General features: G+C 42.6%; 4 protein-coding genes across 4 annotated transcripts; 2 read left to right on the forward strand and 2 right to left on the reverse strand.

Moving 5' to 3' along the window:
- The first annotated feature begins 1100 nt into the window (after positions 1 to 1100).
- Positions 1101 to 5847, forward strand: LOC4334105 (PHD finger protein ING2). Its single transcript, XM_015777057.3, has 8 exons — positions 1101 to 1253; positions 1349 to 1420; positions 1662 to 1852; positions 2485 to 2548; positions 3194 to 3444; positions 3547 to 3585; positions 4707 to 4825; positions 5473 to 5847. The coding sequence occupies exons 1-7, from the start codon at positions 1208 to 1210 to the stop codon at positions 4803 to 4805; spliced, it is 762 nt and encodes a 253-aa protein (XP_015632543.1). The 5' UTR covers positions 1101 to 1207; the 3' UTR covers positions 4806 to 4825; positions 5473 to 5847.
- A 72-nt stretch (positions 5848 to 5919) lies between these two features.
- LOC4334106 (protein NDH-DEPENDENT CYCLIC ELECTRON FLOW 5) lies at positions 5920 to 7724 on the reverse strand. Its single transcript, XM_015777056.3, has 2 exons — positions 6600 to 7724; positions 5920 to 6252 (listed from the first exon to the last, which is right to left on the reverse strand). Exons 1-2 carry the CDS (start codon positions 7641 to 7643, stop codon positions 6061 to 6063), a joined length of 1236 nt encoding a protein of 411 aa, XP_015632542.1. The 5' UTR covers positions 7644 to 7724; the 3' UTR covers positions 5920 to 6060.
- A 5065-nt stretch (positions 7725 to 12789) lies between these two features.
- LOC4334107 (uncharacterized) lies at positions 12790 to 19433 on the forward strand. The gene is made up of 6 exons (XM_015775101.3): positions 12790 to 13193; positions 13514 to 14431; positions 15982 to 16029; positions 16110 to 16549; positions 18732 to 18975; positions 19084 to 19433. The coding sequence occupies exons 1-6, from the start codon at positions 12933 to 12935 to the stop codon at positions 19261 to 19263; spliced, it is 2091 nt and encodes a 696-aa protein (XP_015630587.2). The 5' UTR covers positions 12790 to 12932; the 3' UTR covers positions 19264 to 19433.
- On the reverse strand, positions 17024 to 18201 carry LOC4334108 (probable NAD(P)H dehydrogenase (quinone) FQR1-like 1). Its single transcript, XM_015775104.3, has 2 exons — positions 17622 to 18201; positions 17024 to 17523 (listed from the first exon to the last, which is right to left on the reverse strand). The coding sequence occupies exons 1-2, from the start codon at positions 18143 to 18145 to the stop codon at positions 17289 to 17291; spliced, it is 759 nt and encodes a 252-aa protein (XP_015630590.1). The 5' UTR covers positions 18146 to 18201; the 3' UTR covers positions 17024 to 17288.
- Positions 19434 to 19518: the final 85 nt, after the last annotated feature.

The raw sequence follows: 19518 nt of genomic DNA on the forward strand, positions 1-19518 counted from the left end.
CATAATATAAGGGATTTGGACGGATGTAACACATCCTAGTACTGTAAATCTGGACAGACTATCTGTCCAGATTCATAATATTATGATACTCCCTCCATCCACAAAAGTTACACCTATAAATAGATTTGAGTTTTTTCCAAAAAAGTTGTTCCTATTTATAGTCTTTATATTTTTTTCGACTTAAATGAAGAGATAAATTAAATGTTTTATTAGAACCCAAAGAGTCATCTAAATACTCATTGGTTGTATGCTTGCATTCACTTCTTGATTTTGGTTGTATGCTTGCATTTCCTATATTTATATTGATGTTAATGAATCTAGACATATATATCTATCTAGATTCATTAACATCAATATGAATGTGCAAAATGCTAAAATGACTTACATCGTAAAACGGAGGAAGTATTAGCTAAATATGGACCCACGTGTTATCATGCACACGCCCACATCACGTTCAAGGATGCTTAAAACACTTGGAGACATTATTGTATTGTCGATGTTGAAGCACCTTAATAACTTCATCAATTTCAATATATACTGGCTCAATTTTTAAAGGTGTTCTTACGAAACAAAGATAGATGTAAAGTGTGTGTGCATATTCATAGGGATGATTGTGTGCTTGTGTCAAAATCAATAGTCTATAATATCTTTCATAAAAGAATACTCAAGGTTATCTGAAAGCATCCTCATCATCTATGGTTCTGAGTTCTGACTTCCGAGCCACCGTCGTCCCTCGCTAACTTCGCATCATCTCTTCCGCCACCCACCAATAGATTCACGTTTATAGTCCAAACCCACCAACTCTATATTACCTAGGGTTGAAAACCGTCAAATTTTGAGGTTCTGAAGTTTTACTTGGGATGGAAGTAGATTCCACGTAAAACTTGAATGGTTTTCAAGAATTCAAATTTGAAATAGTAAAATTCGACCTAATTTATCAAGATCTGGTGAAAAATATCATACAGATCAGGGAACAGGAAAGGCCCATGAGGCCTCCACCCGACGGTTCAGAGCCCACAGAACCAGACAAGCCCACTAGCCCAGTGGATTTCTCTGAAAAAAAATGTTTTTTTGCTAGCCGCCGTCCTCCCCGAAACCCTAATCCCCAAATCGAAGGATCGGGAGCCGCCGGATTGGTCCTCAAATCGACCCCAAATCGAAGGATTGAGCCAGGGACGCCGCCGGATCCGTCCTCTAATCGACCGCCATGGCGATCGCCCGCACCGGCGTGTACGTCGACGACTACCTCGAGTGTGAGATTGCTAGCTCCCGTGTCAGAGGCCGTCGAATTTTTTTTTGCGGTTGCCTTCGATTTGCTTCTGTTTATTGGCTCCATTTCTTGTCGCAGATTCGAGCACGCTGGCCGGCGACCTGCAGAGGATTCTCTCCACCATGCGCGAGCTCGACGAGAGGGCTCATGGTGATGATCTTTTTTACACTCCTTTTTCATTTTTCTAAAATACAGATTATCCAAAAAAAAATTTAAAAAATAATCATTTTGGGTACTTCTGATATGTAGTAATTTTTAATAGTTGATACAAGGCTATAATGTCATGTGATTGTTTTGTATAGGGCTAGTGCCCACTTATAGATTAAATTTATGTGATATTGATAGTTTTCTCAAGTTTGTAGTTGTACGGATTATGTTTCTGTTGATGCAGGCATTATGGGACAGACCAAAGAACAGATAAAGTATCTACTCGGAGTGCCATCCCATGGGTTCGACAGGTCAAACATGGATGATGATGAATCTGCCTCAGAGAGAATGAAAAAGGACATCGAAGCTAGTCAGGACAATGCGTTGAGTCTCTGCACCGAGAAAGTGTTGCTTGCACGCCAAGCTTATGACCTGGTTCTGCATGCACCCTTCATTTTTTTCTAGTCCCGTAACTCAAGGAACTTGTACATTTCATTTCATGTTAAGTGCCATCTTAGTTGCCCGCTTTTCTTTTAGACGAGATCTTAGATACCCTTTAATTGATACACCTAAACAAACTTGATCGTTCTATATTAAAGTCCAAACTTATTTTGACAGTTTGCGTTTGTCAAGTTCAACTCCAGATTCCATAATGAATAGTTACGAACTTAGAAGTATCACACAGGAAGACTAATGTTTGCAGTCTAAAAACTCTGTTTTGTTACAATTACAAACCACTAATAGTATCTGGCATCTTGAGATTATCTCATGAGATTTAATGAAAAGCCTGATGTCTGTCATACTGTGTTATGTCTCATACTGCCCATATACTAAATTGAATGTTCGGATGCCTGACACTAAATTACATCAATGCTAGAATCATATACTAAATTGCATGTCCTAATTCTAGAATCTCAATTACATTATCAACTCACTGTGTCCCATTCAGGGACCCAGACTAACGAAACAAAATCCATTTTTGATATTTGTTCCAATTTGTGTCATTTATATCCTATAATATTTTGTTAATACCTAACTGTAAGTACCATGGATGGATTATTGTACAGATAGAGAGTCATATCAAACGTCTGGATGAAGACTTAGGCCAGTTTGCAGAAGACTTGAAGCAAGGTATAATCAAGAGATAGTAGCATTTAGGAGCAATTGTGTTTTTGACCCTGTTTTTTTCAAGTTTGCTCATTTGACCCTCTTTTTTCAAAAATGAAGATCAGGCATGAACCTGTTTCATGAAGACAACCTAACGGGGTTAACTCAGGGAAAAATACCATTTATATCCTTGCTCATTTGACCCTAATTTCTCAAAATCTTCGTTTATTTGATCCAATTTTTTTTACCTTATCCCTATAAAAATGTGATGGCAATTTTTGACTAAAATATGAGACAAAATTGACACAGGTTTGACATATTTGACTTAGTTTAACAAATTTGACCTAGATTTGAGGCTGAAACGGGAAAGGCCGATACTGTGGTCTTGTTTATTTTTCCAAGGGCATTTTGGTCTTGTTCATTCTCTAAATGCATTTTCTAATAACACTCCTAATGGTGTGGTTAGAAGAGGGTCAGACGGCAGGTTCGTTTTTGAAAAGTGGGGTCAAATGAGCAAAATTGGAAAGGAAGGGGGGGGGGGGGCAAGTTGGTAGTTAGCCTTCAGAATAGGGTCTGAATCACAATTATCCCTAGCATTTACTTGTATCTTAGAAAGGTCATCCTATTGAGCAGAATATTGTTATATTAATGAGCTGATCTCATTTGCAGAAGGAAAGATACCTCCAGATGAACCATCAATCCTTCCTGCAATTTCAGCATTTAGCAGGGATGACAAACGGAGGCCTGGTTTCAGTACACCTCAAGCAACAAAGAAGTTCAGAGAGAGGGAATGGGACAGGGAAAGGGGTATGGACTTCGACTTAATGCCCCCTCCAGGTAGCAACAAGAAAACAACTGCACCTATGGATGTGGATCAAACAATTGATCCAAATGAACCAACATACTGTATATGCCACCAGGTCAGCTTGGAATGTATAGCGATTTTCCTGGAAATTAGTCTACATCAAACTTTTTCTAAGATGTTTTCTGAAAGGTGCCTCTGCTTCTTATTGATATTTCAGATTTCATATGGTGATATGATTGCTTGTGACAATGATAACGTAAGTCTTTATGGTGCTAAGTAATGATAGTTTTCTTTTGGAGGAGTTTAATTCCTATGTTCTAAGTTACTACTTTCACTTTTATCAGGTAGTTTTAGAGAAGCTTTAGAACATTCTGAAGTGTGATTTTTGTTGTGATTTTAATTATTATTTCAAGCAATATAGCATTGGATCCATGATGTTGTGGCTAGACTGCTAGGGTGGCGGTGATCATCTTATCTTATGCTTGTAATTTCCTTTTACCATTTGTTCTTACTTGCTGCCATCCAGAATGAGGACATGCCTCACTGCTTAGGGGTGATCGTTTGGCTGATTTGGTCAGTTATAATATTTTTTACACCGAATGAATTATATATTTCTGTTGAACAATCTGGAAAACTGAATTAGCGGAATAAAAAATAGAAACAGAACCTGATTAACTGAATAATACTTTGGTCAGTTCGGTCAATTTATTCAGCTCTACTAGAACAAACTGATAGTAATTACACATTGTCCATCATGTAAAAATAAAATGCCAACTTTGCAGCGAATGTTGGGCTGTAGCCATGGGCAGTCAGCCAATGTGGGAAGACGTCAGATGTTGGGCTGCATTGCGAATCCACACACCACATAATCATTAGGATCCACGGGTGTGTATATATATATTATTACCATGTATACTGCAGCACAGAATTCTTGGTTGATTGTGAATAAAATCCTCGAAGGATCGAGCCATGCATGGTAGGTGCAAAATTCACGACGTCAGTAGCTTAGAAAGTTGATTGCATGTTAGTCTTAGGTTATTACGCCGCTTCGGTCTGCAAAGCCTCGAGGCCGACAGAATACCAGATCACCGAAGCCTGTCTTGGTGATTTAGCCGGCCATATTAGCAAAATATGGGCCGTGTGGTTCGGTTTCTCGGCCTTTTAATTTTCTTGCTCACTCCTATCGCTGCTTTACTCTTGTCATTTAGATTATAAATATTGGGACGCCTCTTGCTTATATATCCTTGAACTTGTTGCAATTGGCAGATGTTCTAGAACTTGTCAATACAAGTTGTTTTGTTCTTAATGAATTATGGGTTTGTTCTACGAAAGGCATCAACCTATGCTAAGTGTTAGCTGTTTAATGTTTCTCAACAGTGCGAAGGAGGTGAATGGTTCCATTACACTTGTGTTGGTCTGACACCAGAAACGAGATTCAAGGGGAAATGGTTTTGCCCAACATGCAGGAATCTTTAATGAGAGGTTCTCCAAAGTTGGTAAGAAGCATACTACTTGCCGCTTTTGCTTTCTACAAATCCTAATTTGCCTTATAGAAGCTCTTGAATTCATTCCATCTTCCAAATGAATATTCATTGTTGTAGAACAGTGTAGAGGTGTAAAGGAGAATTTACGTCATATGACTCAATCCTTCATTCAAGTCCAAAGATTTGCTTTTCAGATTTTTCCTTTTACAAATATATAGTGCACTAGCAGTATCAGAATTCCAAATTGGAATGTCGGCCTCTGTAGTGAAAAGAATGGGGTAAGTTAGGGGGAGAAAAAGACTTAGAAAAGGCAAAGCTATAGGTACAACAAAAATGAACTTGTCTAGAGAAACTTGCTAGTCATACATCACATAATTGTTAACTAGGTCGCATGTAGCACATTGCAGTCAACACATAATGCCCCATCTTTAAATACTTCCATTGCCAAACAAAAACTGTTTGATTAACTTTGTGCAGGAAAAAACATATCAATCCAACTGTGGGATCACAACGGGAAGCCAATTAAATTGTAATTAATCATCACATGATCATGTTTGATGTGCCAGCTCATGTTATATTGATCGGATAGATTCAGATTTTGTATTTACGAAGTGGCCTTTCTATCCTAAGTTCCTAACTATTATATGTTGGCTCAACAGTGCGAAGCAGGACAGTGGCTCCACTGCTCATGTGTTAGTTCGGCGCTCGGAGCGGTTTCAGAAGATGCATGAGGGAATCCTCAGTAATGAGTTGGTCCAAAGTTGGTAGGATGCAAAATGGTGACAACTTTGGAATTGTAGGGTGCGCATTACTTGACAGTTAACAGTGGGTTAAGGTTGTTGGTTCACCAGGTTTACTTTAGTTTGTCCATGTATATGCAAGGGGCAACAGTAAGACTATATATATAAACTTGTTCAAAAATCTCTCCCTGTGAGACAGTTGTTCTTATAGTGGTGAAATGCTTTACTGCTCAGTGCAGCTGCTGTAGTCTCCCAAATGTTGGCTACCAAGTATCCATTTCCATAGTTGGTGAAGCTTCATCTCCACTGATCTCACATGATTCTGCTCTTTTGAGCATCGCATCTTGCATAAGTAGAACACCACAGTAATCAGTGAAACACATTTGCAAACATATATATATTGTTTCACATGTTTTTCTTGCTTATTGTGAGCCAACATGTACAATGACCATTGTTTTGTTCCCCAGCAGCATTGAGTCGCCAGCTAGCCTGTCTTGTCTTGTCTATCTAGAGGTTTGGGTTGCGCAGGTACTGAGCCCCTGACCATGTGGCCCCAGGTGACAGCACGATGGGCTCCAGCATGGCGGGCCCCACGCACACGTAGGCGTACTTCCCGTACCACTGGTACTTTGACCCCGGGCTGAACACGTACACCTCCTCGAACCCTCTCCGCTGCACGCAAATGGAGTTCCTCCTCCCCTGCACCATCAAACGAATTTGATCAAAAGTTCAGATCGAATTTGAGAAATTTATTTCACTTTTATTACGAAAATTGAGCTGTCGTGTGTGAATTTTTTGTGTTTTTTTAGTAATATTATTTTCTTTCTACCTCAGTATTCCTTAACACATTTCTTAAACCGCTAAATGATACGTTTCATGCAAAACTTTCTTATATAAAAGTTGCTTTAAAATATTAACTAAATTTATTTTTCAAATTTATAATAAACAAAATTCAATTAATCACTGATAATTTTCTCGTTTTATCTGTCCTTAATTTTCATCCTCATTTTGCGAACACCATTTTGGTTTTGGTTTTACGTACGTACCCTGTCGATGATGGTGAATTGGCGGGGGGCGTGGCTGTAGATGCGGCACATCTCCTCGGTCATCCGCTTGTAGTCGTCGTCCTCCTCGCCGTCGGCCTCTTGCGCCCCCGCGCCGCCGCCGCCGCCGCCGGAGAGGACCGCGTCGAACCCCTTGGTGGCCCAGCGCCGCGCGAGCGTCGTCGCCGACGACGACCGCGACATGAAGTCCGGGGGCACGATGGCGAACTCCGAGAGCACGGGATCTATGGCGCGGTAGTCGGAGCCCTGGAGCCCCACGGCGTAGGTGGCGTCCGGCGTGCTCACGCGGAGGTGGGTGGACACCGCGGCGGACAGAGCCACCGGCGACGGCGAGGCGGCGTTCCTCGCCGTGAACTCCGTCGCCAGCGCCTCCGGGTGCAGCGTCACGACGCACCTCGCCTCGACGCCGCTCGCCTCCGGCGGCGCGGCGGAGGCCAGCTCGACCTCGATGGAGCCCGTGGGGCTCCCCCTGACGTCGCGGAGCGACCATGCGCCGCTCGGCGACCACGGCGGCATCCCGTCACCGCCTCCGCCGGCGGCGCCGCCGCAGCGGAGGTCCAGCGACACGCCGCCGCGGATGACGGCGCGGCCGCCGAGGCCCTCGGCGACGGTGGTGTGGATCACCTCGGTGGGGGCGCCGTGCCACATGGCCGGCTTGTAGGACGTGACGAGGCCGCCCGGGAGCAGCACGTGCGCGGCGCTGCCGTTGCGCAGCTCCATCTTGACGGCGCAGCTGCCGCCGACGGCCTCGAAGCTGACGCCGTGGCCGGCGAACTCCGCCGCCAGGTAGTCCACGTTGGGAGGGGCGGGTGCCGCCGCAGCCGCCGCCGCGTCTGCCGCCGTCGACGCCGGCGCCAATGCGCGCGCCTCAACACTTGCACCGGCCGGCCGCGCCCTCTGGCCGCCGCCGGCGGCGGCGGCGGCTAGCCGGGAAGAGTTGCAGAAGGCGAGCTGCTTCCATGAGGTGGTGAGAGGAGGTGGAGTGGCATGAGGAGGAGTGGTGGCAGTAGGAGTGCAGAACGCCATGGCCAATTCTTGCAAGAATTGGTCGAGTGGCAGTGTAGCCTTATCTGAAAGACTGCAAGTTCTCTCTATCTGTACCTGTGTGTGTCAGCAGTGTCTTCGGGTTTTGAGGTTGACATGTGACGAAAATATCCCTTTTCCGTTCTCACGCTTTTTAAGTGCAAAAAAAATTATATGTGATAGTTGCTTTAAAATATCAAATATAATTAATTTTAAAGTTTATACTAATTAAAACTTACTCCCTCCATCCCAAAATAAGTGCAGCCATAAGTTTCTGTGTCCAACTTTAATCGTTCGTCTTGTTTATTTTTTTTTTTTTGAAAAAACTAAAAAAAATAATCACGCATAAAATACTATTCATGTTTTATAATCTAATACCAATAAAAATACTAATCATAAAAAAATTTTAAATAAGACGGATGATCAAAGTTTAGCATAGAAACTCATGGCTGTGTTTATTTTGGGACGGAGATAGTAATTAGTTATTCCCTAATAGCCCAAACGAACGGAACCGAAATGAGAAAAGAACATTGTGATCTCGGTAGGATATTGGAGGGTATTCTTTACTACTACATCTCATTTTATTTTATTTTAAGTGCAGTTATGGATTTTAATGTCCAATGTTTGATCGTTTGTTTTATTTAAAAAATTAATTAAAAATAGTCACATATAGTACAATTTATATTTTATTATCTAATAACAATAAAAATACCAATAATATTTTTTTCTCAAATAAGACGAACAATCAAACATTGCACATAAACAATGCAAAACTGTACTCTTTTGGGACAGAGGCAGTACTTATACTTCCTATGATCAAAATTTACGTTGCTAATCTTACCGGTTCCTTTAAAACATAGGATTTTGAAACACGGGGATAAAAATCTCATGCCTTATAAAATTCCTGCATAAAATAGTAGTCGTTTGCATAACACGACAAAATTATAGGAATTAAAGACACGTTAAAAGAAATCCACGAGGTGAGAATAAACTTCTCAAAGATAAAACATGGAATATAGAAAACCAGGTCTATAAGATTTTTAAAGTTGCATTCCTTCATTCCAAAGGACACTACAGAAATTCTAAGGATTTGAATTCTTTGAAAATCCTAAAATATCGTCCAATCCTAAAGAAATGATTCATTTCATATGATTTTCAAAGGAATTTTCATGGTTCATGTTTTTTCAAATCCTTAAATCCTTCTCTCTTGTTTTTCTTTTGTTGCAAACAAGGCCTAAGAATTTAGACTAATGGCTCCTTTGGTATGCAAGATTTAAAAATACAAGAATAAAAGAATATAGGAATTAGAATGTCAAAACACGGGAATTACTCAATCTTGTTGTTTGGATGTTTCACAGGAAATTAGTATAGGAATTTGAAGAGGGAATAACACAAGGAATTTTTCTAAGAGTTTTGAGGACCCTTTAAATCATAGAAATGAAAAAAAACGAAAGAATATAAAAAACTCAATTATAATAGAAATAGAAATACAAAATAGAGGATTGCAAAACGTAGAAAAAATACAGGAAATACCATTTAAAAACACATGAATTGGATGAGAGAGATAGACTCAAAAGAAAATTTTCAAAAAGTTGAAGCTCTTGCAAAATTTTCTTCAAATTCTTTATAGGATTGTCCATTACATAGGAATTTTCAATAATAGGATATGGTTCATTTTTTTATTTCAAAGGTCTTCATAGTAAATTTTCATATATGATTGAAATCCTTCAAGATCCTATAATTTTTCTACAAATCAAAGAGGCCCTAAGCTATGGTAGATTTTTTTTTCCAAAATTCCTATAATTTAGGTCATTCCACATAGGAAAAATTATCTTAGAATTAGAATCCTTTAAAGTTTCTCCAAATATCCTTTGGTCAAAATGGGCCCTAAACTATACGGTTACTAGCATCATTGCTGCTGCTCCCGCGACACAGATGAATTGCTCTCAGATTGCTCTTTGTTTTCCACTGATTATCCGTACGTGTGCAGCTGGTAGTATATGCGGTTGTGCTACTAAACACCACAATGTCACCTAATTTTCAGATTGGGTTTTACGAGGGGCTAAATTCTCAATTTAAAAAGGTTGTTTATATCCGATTAGATGTAGAGACCGGGTAAAAATTATTATTCTCTAAATAAATAAATAATAATAATAAATGTCACCTAATTTTCAGCCCCTACTAATGCACTGAATTTTCAGGGATACGCACACAGCCGCACCGATTTGGCAGCAGTGCTGATGCGCCGCGCTGCCGCTGGTCCAGCTCTCGCCTCTCTGCACTGCGAGTCTGCGACGCAGGGAGGGAGCAGCAGACACATTGCCCGTTAATTTTCGTCAGAAAACAACAGCACAAAAATAAACGAAGTAAAAAAATACAAATAAAACTTTTTTATATTTATAGCTGAAAAATAAACTATCATAAAAAATAAAAATCAATATTTAATTGAGTTTAAAATCTATTTTTAGATAGTGCGTCGTTTCGATAGTGCGTCGTTTCTATCGATAAAGTAGGAATTAAAATCTAAATTTTAGTTTGACTGATAAACAAAAACCAAACAATGAGCTGTAAAGAAGCGGGCAGATAACAGTTTCTTGCTGTGTGTGCTACTGTTTGCAAGGGTACAAGAGTAGCATTTTCTGGAGGGATGCAGATCATCTGCAGCAGTACTATTGATAGGCTGATATGTGAGTCCGGATCCATACATCAGTCCCTGCTACTGCACTAAACAGTACTGTAGAAAATCAACATTGTTTCTGGAGACATTGTTTTCTTATTCAGAATTCGAGCTCATGCATGTGATGGGACTTAGTGGAGGAAAATGATTAATTAAAACAACTTAGTGGAGAAAAATGATTAATTAAAACAAGCAGTTGATTACTTTATCTATCTTTTGTGCTTTTTGTCTGTAATATTGTTTGCTTAGGGCCTGTTTAGTTGGCAAAAAATTTTGTCCACGTATGTCACATCGGATATATAGATACATATTTATATTATTAAACGTAGTCTAATGACAAAACAAATTACAGATTCTGTCAAGAAACTATGAGACGAATTTATTAAACCTAATTAATTCGTCATTAGCAAATGTTTACTATAGCACAACATTGTCAAATTATAGCACAATTAGGCTTAAAAGATTCGTCTCGCAATTTCCTGGCGAATTGTGTAATTGGTTTTCTTTCTACATTTAATATTTCATATATGTGTCCAAATATTCGATGTGACAGCGTAAAAAATTTTGTTTTGGAACTCAACATGCCCTTAATATTATACTGCTGGTAGTGATTCTTTTGAGCCGTACAAAGCTTCTAATTAACCAAATCGAAGTTCTAGACAAGTTCACATGGCCAAGCCTGCTCTTCCCTGTTCTCTAGAATATTCCAAGGCGATATGGTGAATTAATTTTCCGCATTTTTCATATGCTCGTTGCTGAAATCTCTGTAAAATCAAAGCAAAAAAAACAGTGAAGAGATTTACCGTGTCAAGCAAATAGAGTTACAAGTTTATACGCGACAAATATATAAGTTGCGGCCGTGTAGAGTGTAGACCCAACATTCCAACAATTTTCACTATTCCTCATGTGTCTCAATTGCATAGGATTATTCATCAGTGTAGGTCAGTTCCCTTGTTTCTCTCCAACATGTCCATGTCATAGTGGATGCGTTTATATTTTTCAAGGAATTATTGATGCTTGGAATTGACCTTGCACTTGACAGGGAGCATGAACCTGAACATGAACTTGCTTTTCCAGGTAGCAGGCGTCCTACACATTTATCTTTCTTGCAAAAATAAAGCTTGGTAGACAGCAAGCTATGCTTTTATCTGAAATGTTCACGTCTTGTTCTAAAGTAATTAAGTATATTTAACATATATTTCCTCCGTTCCTAAAAGATATTATTTTTAACATGACGGTTAATATATTAGATAATTGTTACAACACGACTACACCAATGCACTATCCCATTCTTTAACAACTGCTTTCCACTAAATTTATAAACAAATATAATAATGTTTAAAATACCAAATTAGTTTTATTAAATTAGTAATTGAATATATTTTCATAATATATTTGTATGGGTTGAAAATGTTATTTTTTTATAAGCTTGATCAAATTTGAAACAATTTGATTTTGATTAAAGTCAAAACAACCTACAAAATTTTTTCAGCATTTTTGTTGAATACATGATATTGGCATGAACTTTTAACAATTTTAGTATATGTATCTATACCGCTCACAAATCCATGGGAAATTCTCGTACCCCCCCTCCCCCCAACATATCGAGTCATTGATTGCAGACCATGTTACCAGTTAATGTTATGAAACCAGCACAAGTCATTGAATTAAAAAAATGATGCTGAGAAAATCCCATCATAAACTACTTCCTTCGTTTTAAAATATTACTACCTCTGTTTCAGAATATAACAACTTTTTAGCTATAAATCTAGACACAGTTGTCCAGATTCATAGCTAAAAATGCTTATATTTGGGACGGAGGGAGTACTATCTAACACGTGATTGAATTTGTCCAGATTCATTGTTCTAGGAAATATCCAATCACGTGCTAGGTAGCAATATTTTTGAATGGAGGAACTAAGAGCCATACTCAAAATCTTGAATTACAATATGATGAGAAGAACGGGACCATTTTACAATTGGCCTTTTTTATTTATTCAGAGCATGTACAAATAGTAGATTATAAACCAACTATAATCATACTTTAAGGAGACAATAGAGAAAAGAAGAGCACTAGATTATAGACTTATAGCCAGCTATAATATAGATTTCAAGACACAATGATTGTATGACAGGTGGGACCATGCATTAATAATGTAGCATATGTTTATAGGTAACTATTATATATAAATTGGCTACTAAATTGATTATACATGATTTAGAGTTAGTAGTTAGCTATACTATTAAACTTGCTTTTTATTACTATGATTACTATAATGTACCCTCAAAGCGTGTAGATTCACGGAGGATATTTAGTTAGCCTGTCCTCTCACCCAAAAAAATAAAAATAAAAATCGAACCCAAATTTAAAAGTCGTTTGGTAAAATTTATTAAGATGGTAATTAAATTAGTTGCGTCCCCACCGATAAATTTTGCCATAATAAAACTGACCCCCCTCGAGCCGCGGTGAGGGAAGCAGCAGCGGCGGAAGGCGAGCGCCACCACCACCCTCTCCACCTCCGCCACCACCAAAATCCGCGCGGCGCCGCCCCAAAACCCTAATCCGCGCGGCCCACCGCATCCCGCGGCGCTCAGATCTAGGGCATCCCCCGGCGATGGCGGAGGCAAGGGCGACGAGGCGGCGGGCGGAGGAGGCGGAGATGGAGGCGGAGGCGGGGACGGAGGGGGACGACGGCGACGGTGGCGGCAGCAGCGACTACACGTCGGAGGACGAGGGCACGGAGGACTACCGCCGGGGAGGGTACCACGCCGTCCGCGTCGGGGACTCGTTCAAGCAGGGCGCCTACGTCGTGCAGTCCAAGCTCGGATGGGGCCACTTCTCCACCGTCTGGCTCGCCTGGGACACCGGCCACTCCGTGCGTTCGAATCCCTTTTGCCCCCCCCCCCCCCCCTTAAATTTCCTCGTGGAATGGGCGTTCCCCCCTTTTCCCTTCCTAGATTCGTGATGATTTGTGGGAAATCTCGACCTGGATGCGTTTTAATCATCTGGTGTATTGCGGGCGGTTTCGTTTGTACCCGCAACCTGTTCGTTTTATTGCTTTGGTGGTATCATAATGGCTAATTTCGTTGTTAATGAGTACTGTTTTATTCGTTAATCCCACCATCATCATACACGAAATGTATCTGTTCTTATATACCCTTTGTGTTTCTGAATTTGTTGGTTATATATATGCAGAGATATGTGGCGCTGAAGGTGCAGAAGAGTGCACAGCACTACACAGAGGCGGCCATGGATGAGATCAAGATCTTGAAGCAGATTGCCGATGGTGATCCTGATGACTCTCGGTGCGTCGTTAAGCTTCTTGACCACTTCAAGCACTCGGGGCCTAATGGGAACCATGTGTGCATGGTGTTTGAGTTTCTTGGTGATAATTTGCTGACCCTGATAAAGTACACGGATTACCATGGAATTCCACTTCCCATGGTTAAGGAGATATGCCGACATGTGCTCATTGGCCTTGACTATCTCCACCGCACACTTTCAATCATTCACACTGACCTTAAGCCTGAGAATATATTGCTTGAATCCACTATTGATCCCTCGAAGGACCCCCGGAAATCAGGTGTGCCGCTGGTGGCACCTTCTGCAAGAACTGATGATCCTCCTCCAAAGGCACATGCACCATCAGTGAATGGTGGTCTCACCAGGAACCAAAAGAAGAAGATTCGGAGGAAAGCCAAGCGTGCAGCCGCTGCAACTTCAGAAGGAAGTGGGACTGTTGCATCTGGGGAGACGGATGGGTCAGATGATAGGGGAAATTTGAGTACGGCAAACGAGGGTAGTCCGAATCAGGATGGAGACAAGAAAGAAGAAGGTGAAGGGAGTAGACGGGGTAGCAAAGGGACCAGGAAAAAAATGGCATTGGAGGCTGACCTGAAGTGCAAACTGGTAGACTTCGGAAATGCATGTTGGACATACAAACAGTTTACAAGTGATATCCAAACAAGGCAATACAGATGCCCTGAGGTGATACTGGGATCCAAGTATTCTACATCTGCTGACTTGTGGTCCTTTGCATGCATATGCTTTGAGCTTGCCACAGGAGATGTGCTATTTGATCCGCACAGTGGTGACAGTTATGACAGGGATGAGGTATGTCTATTTATTTCTTTCCAAGACATTTCATATCTATACAAAACTTAACTCAAACTATCACCTGTCAACACTTTAGCTTAAAAAAATAGGAGTCTATCACAATAGAAATTTGAGTGATCAAGCCAAATGACATCTACTGGCTACAGCCCAAAACTCCAGTTTGGCATGTACCTAGGTTTTCTTTTGTGACAATACTTAAAAGGAACATCACTCTGAAATTTGATATTTGTCAACATCTAATTGTGCCATGATCTCATAACCAAAAGCAAATAAAATGAAAGCTACAAAGATTGTTTTGGAGAAATTATTTCTTAATAAAGCTTGAGCATTTCGATGCATCTTCTGACTCAGATTTGTGGGATTCGGTAGGAATCTAACCAATTATTCCAGAAAAAAAATGATAATCAAATTTTAAATATTGTAAATAAGAACATTTCGTTTTGAAGGCGATCATGTTTGGACAATGGTAAGGTTGATATACATAAAACATTGTGGGGTACCGGCCTGATACAGCTCATTTCTTGTTCATGTTTGCTTACTGTTTCACAATAATTTTGAACACATAGTATATTTTCTTTTCATGCTTAGTTATGAGACCTGACAAGGCCTCCAAACCAAACCAACCACCACCACCATACACAATTACACGACGCACCCTCTCTTCCTCCTTACTCGTGGAAGAAGTACTGTAGCACATAAGATGACAGGAGAAAACTTTGCTATGCCATGTGTTTATTCAATTTGTAGTGTACTTGGCTATTCGAGTCTGACACTTTCCTTTTAACCATGAATAACATGCACCTATGCATTAGAAACTCGCTTTGTTCAAGAAATAAACGAAGTTTCGGTTATTGGCAGTTTGGCATGGTCTCTGGCATACATACTTTACTATTATAATTGTGATTTTATCATTTTGAAAATCTGTGAACGTACTCGTCTACATCACGTGTTCTACAGAAGCTATAACTTGTAGTCTATAAGAGAGAAAAAAAGAGAGAATGAAACTAAGTCATACCAATGTGATAAAAGCCACAGTTTTCTTCTAAAAATGATCGGCAACAGATGAAAGGTAATGTTAAGGACTGGTCTAAGCTAGTTCTTTTCAGGTATGTCATATGGTTATCTTGATTGAATGAATTCTGAATGTGATTGATAAATACATTTCAAGTTTGTGGTATATGGTATTGGAACATATCATTGACTACATGAATGCATGATGCCAATTGCTTTTTTTTGTCAAGTTGCATTATAAGCTCAAACCTTTTATTCAGTTGTCCTAGTTGATTGACCACTTCATATTTGTGGGAAATCAACTGCTGAATTTATTCAAACTTTTCATTTAGCAATATTACTAATTGAAAAGTTCTCTGAGTAATCTTTTTATAATTCTTAAACACCTGCCATTGTTTGGAGATGCTGTGTGAAATAGATATGGGCAAGTAGCAAAACCATAATGATAGATATGAAATCTAGTTGTCTTCCCTATAGTACAGAATGCCATCCCTTTCCATTGGAAGTTTATTCTGATCAATTCTTGCTTGAAGCAGGATCACCTCGCGCTGATGATGGAGCTATTAGGAATGATGCCTCGAAAGGTAACAAATTTTCCATCTTCGTAAGCTTTCATGTAAATTGTTCTGAATTATAGATAAAATACAAAGACATTGTTTCCTAGATTGCCTTGGGTGGTCGATATTCACGTGAGTTCTTCAATCGTTATGGGGATTTGAGGCACATTCGGCGCTTGCGGTTTTGGCCGCTCAACAAGGTTTTGGTTGAGAAATATGAATTCAGTGATATAGATGCAAATGGCATGGCAGAGTTTCTTGTTCCAATACTTGATTTTGTTCCTGAAAAGCGTCCTTCAGCCGCTCAACTGCTTCAACATCCATGGCTTGATGTCGGGCCCCTTCGCCGGCAGCCTAAACGGCCATCAGACCTGACACAGAATTCGTCCGATGATGGTGTTTCAGAGAAACAGAGGATTGAGAATGAAGAGAGAGATGCAATGGCTGTGAACTTGGGGAACATTGCCATTGACGGTGCTTCATCCAAGACAACTGAAGACCCCCAAGCAAGTACTATGCAAAATAAAACAAATGCTACCCCTGCTAAGTGAGATGCTATTAATTTTACAAGCTGCATTGTGTAAGACTGTTTTCAGATTAGATATGTTTCATGGGAAACGAGTGTTTCTTTAGATATATTAGGAATAGTTCCTCGGGGAAAGAAAAGTAGGGCAGACATTTGTTGTATGGGGTTGGTTGGGCAATGTTAGATTTGTTGGGGCTGCAGAAATGTAGACACCCCTGACCTTTTTCCTGGACATATTCTTTGTACAACTAGAATCTGCGATTTTTTAAAAACTCTTTAGGAGTGCACAATGATGAAATGAGAGTGATGAACCTGAGTTATTTTTTCCCCTTGTTCTTGGTGTAGTTGCAAGTTTACATTTATCACATCCAAAACTGGAAATATTACTGCTTTAGAAATGTTAGTCCTCTTTGACTTGGAGTTGGAGATCATAGTTTTGAGTTGCTATACATTAGTATGTGATATATTGTCACCTCTGCCTAATTCTCACTATCGTTCTCAGTTATTGATGTCTTTATTGATGACCTCTGTAATTCTTTTAGACAAACCTAGATTATGCATACCGTCTGCATCCTTTTCTGTTCCATAATCCCAATATCACATTTGGGTCTGATCATGCTAGAACAGGCAGGGCAATGCAAGATAGTCAGGTCACAATTCGCACAATGCCACTGAATTTCTGGAGGATATCGGCTTGAAATCTCAGTCTAATTGCAAGGATTCTCGATCGAGAGATTCCATATTTGGTAGAGCATTCGGATCACGAGGCACCGTGCACCATTTTCTTGACAAGTGTGGCCATGTACTTGCCGTGGTGCTCGGCGAGGGCCAGCTCGAGCTCGGACGGCGGCCTGGAGCCGTCGCCGGAGAAGACGCCCGCGCCGTACGGCGACCCGCCGCGGAGCTCGCCCATCTCCAACATCCCCTCCCCGAAGGTGTACCCGATCGGCACGAACAGCATCCCGTGGTGCGCCAGCTGCGTGATCGCCGTCCAGCTTCATCCATGCATGCAGCCAGAGAGATTCACGGAGCAGAGTGAGATGATCTGATGCGAGAGGGATGCGATCTCGCGGCGGCGGCGGCGGATACTTACGCGGTGGTTTCTTGGCCGCCGGCCTGGGTGCCGGTGCTGACGAAGAGGCCGGCTGGCTTGCCGGCGAGGCGCTGGTGGCGGCAGAGCGGCACGGTGGAGTCGAAGAAGGCCTGCATCTGCGCAGGCATGGCGCCGAACCTGGCAGGGAAGCCGAAGAGGAACCCGTCGGCGTCGGGGAGCCCGTCGGGGTCCACGACGGGGATGACGTCCTCGCCGTCGCCGCCGCCGCCGCCGTCGTCGGCCTCCATCCGCGCGAGCACGGCGGGGGGCAGCGTCTCCGGGACGCGGAAGAGGATCGCCCGCGCGCCCGGGACGGAGCCCACCCCGCGCGCCACCGCCCGCGCCAGGAGCCGGACGTGCCCGTACATGGAGTAGAACACGACGTAGATGCGCACCGGCCGCGGCGCCGCCGCCGGCGCCGGGATCGAGGTCCTCTCGCGCTGGTGCGAGTGCGACGCTGGCGCTGCCGCCGCCGCGGCGGCGCGGTGCCTCTTGCTCGGGATGCAGCCGCCGCCCTTGCCCATCGCTGGTGCCCACCACCACCGCGTCACGCGGCTCGCTCGCGCGACTGGTGAGACGCACGCGCCGCGACGGTGGTGTTTGGTTTGGTCTCCGCCTCGCGCGTGCGCATCGCGTGTGCTCGCGAAATGGTGGATTCCGCGTGATCTTGGGCCGAAATCACGGTGGATTCCGCGTAATCTTGGGCCGAAATCACGGTGGATCCCGCGTGGTATTGAGCCGAAATCTCTGAGCGATTCGGCCCGGACCAGAAACGGATAGGAAAAAGTCAACCCGGTAGCGGATTCTTTCGTGCTTTTTTCCTCGCTGCTGCTCCACGCGCACGGGCCAAAGTCAGTCGGCCACAACTCCTCCTCCGCCTTGCCGCGACCATCGCGAAATCGGAAGGCGGCGGCGCGATGGAGCGGAAGCCCGACGAGCCGGAGAAGGCAGCCTCCGGCGCCGGCGCCGGCGACCCTCCTCCACCGCCGGTAAACCTGCTTACTTTTTTTCTACGGTAGAGTGTCCTCAATCTTGAGAACGAGGAGAAGGAAATTGGCTCAATGTGGGTGGTGTGTGTGTGTGCTCGCAGTTCTTGGAGGTGAAGTGCAGGAGCTCCGGCGAGGTGCGGCGGTTCGCGTTCGGGACGACGGCGCGGTACGCGCTGCACGCCGTGAACCGCAAGCTCGCCCCCGGCGCACCGGCGGCGCTGCACGTCGAGGCCGTGAAGGACGGCGAGGAGCCCGTCAGCTTCGGCCCCGCCGCGCCGCTCGCCGACTACGGCGACGGATGGAAGCTGCAGACCATCACCGAGCAGGACGCGCCGGGTTACTACCAGACGCCGGCGTCCGACACGGTATGCAAGAAGTTCAGAAAATTTTTTTCCTCCTCTTTTCTTCTCGGAAATCAAGAACAAAATGAGCAACGATTTCCTCTCTGAATAAAATTTTCGGTTGCCATGCAGAGACGAGATGACACGAAGCAGTCGGCGAAGAATCCTCGCGACCAGGAGACGATGGCAGCGTACATCACCAAGATCGTGCTCGCGTTCGTGTTCATCTTCTTGCTGGGCGGGCTGTTCACCTACCTGCTCGAGACGCTCCCCGACATGTTCCAGCCTGCATCTGAACCTCAACCTCTGTAGAATTTACTACTGATTTGCTGATGAAAATGCAGCACAAATTGTATCGTTTATTTTTGAGTGATTTTGGCCTTCTTGATAAGGATAAAGTTTGCTGTTTTGAGCCTCGTACGGCGGTCAGCTGCAGGCCTTCTCTTTGTTTCTGTGCAATGTCAGTCTGCCAAATTGGAGTATTTTGTTTTTCCCTTCATCTAAAAAATATTGTTTCCCCAAAGAATCTCCAGAGTTATATAGAGATTCCAAATGCAAAACCACGGG

This window comes from Oryza sativa, chromosome 3, assembly GCF_034140825.1.
Source record: "Oryza sativa Japonica Group chromosome 3, ASM3414082v1".
In the NCBI taxonomy this organism is placed as follows: Eukaryota; Viridiplantae; Streptophyta; class Magnoliopsida; order Poales; family Poaceae; genus Oryza; species Oryza sativa.

Coding starts and splice junctions, on each gene's coding strand:
- LOC4334105 (XM_015777057.3), top strand. CDS start 1,208: ATGGCGATCGCCCGCACCGGCGTGTACGTCGACGACTACCTCGAGT. Junction 1,421..1,661: donor GCTCGACGAGAGGGCTCATG/GTGATGATCTTT, acceptor CTGTTGATGCAG/GCATTATGGGACAGACCAAA. Junction 1,853..2,484: donor CACGCCAAGCTTATGACCTG/GTTCTGCATGCA, acceptor ATTATTGTACAG/ATAGAGAGTCATATCAAACG.
- LOC4334106 (XM_015777056.3), bottom strand. CDS start 7,643: ATGGCGTTCTGCACTCCTACTGCCACCACTCCTCCTCATGCCACTCCA. Junction 6,253..6,599: donor AATTCACCATCATCGACAGG/GTACGTACGTAA, acceptor TTGATGGTGCAG/GGGAGGAGGAACTCCATTTG.
- LOC4334107 (XM_015775101.3), top strand. CDS start 12,933: ATGGCGGAGGCAAGGGCGACGAGGCGGCGGGCGGAGGAGGCGGAGATG. Junction 13,194..13,513: donor CCTGGGACACCGGCCACTCC/GTGCGTTCGAAT, acceptor ATATATATGCAG/AGATATGTGGCGCTGAAGGT. Junction 16,030..16,109: donor TAGGAATGATGCCTCGAAAG/GTAACAAATTTT, acceptor ATTGTTTCCTAG/ATTGCCTTGGGTGGTCGATA.
- LOC4334108 (XM_015775104.3), bottom strand. CDS start 18,145: ATGGGCAAGGGCGGCGGCTGCATCCCGAGCAAGAGGCACCGCGCCGCC. Junction 17,524..17,621: donor GGCGGCCAAGAAACCACCGC/GTAAGTATCCGC, acceptor GCATGGATGAAG/CTGGACGGCGATCACGCAGC.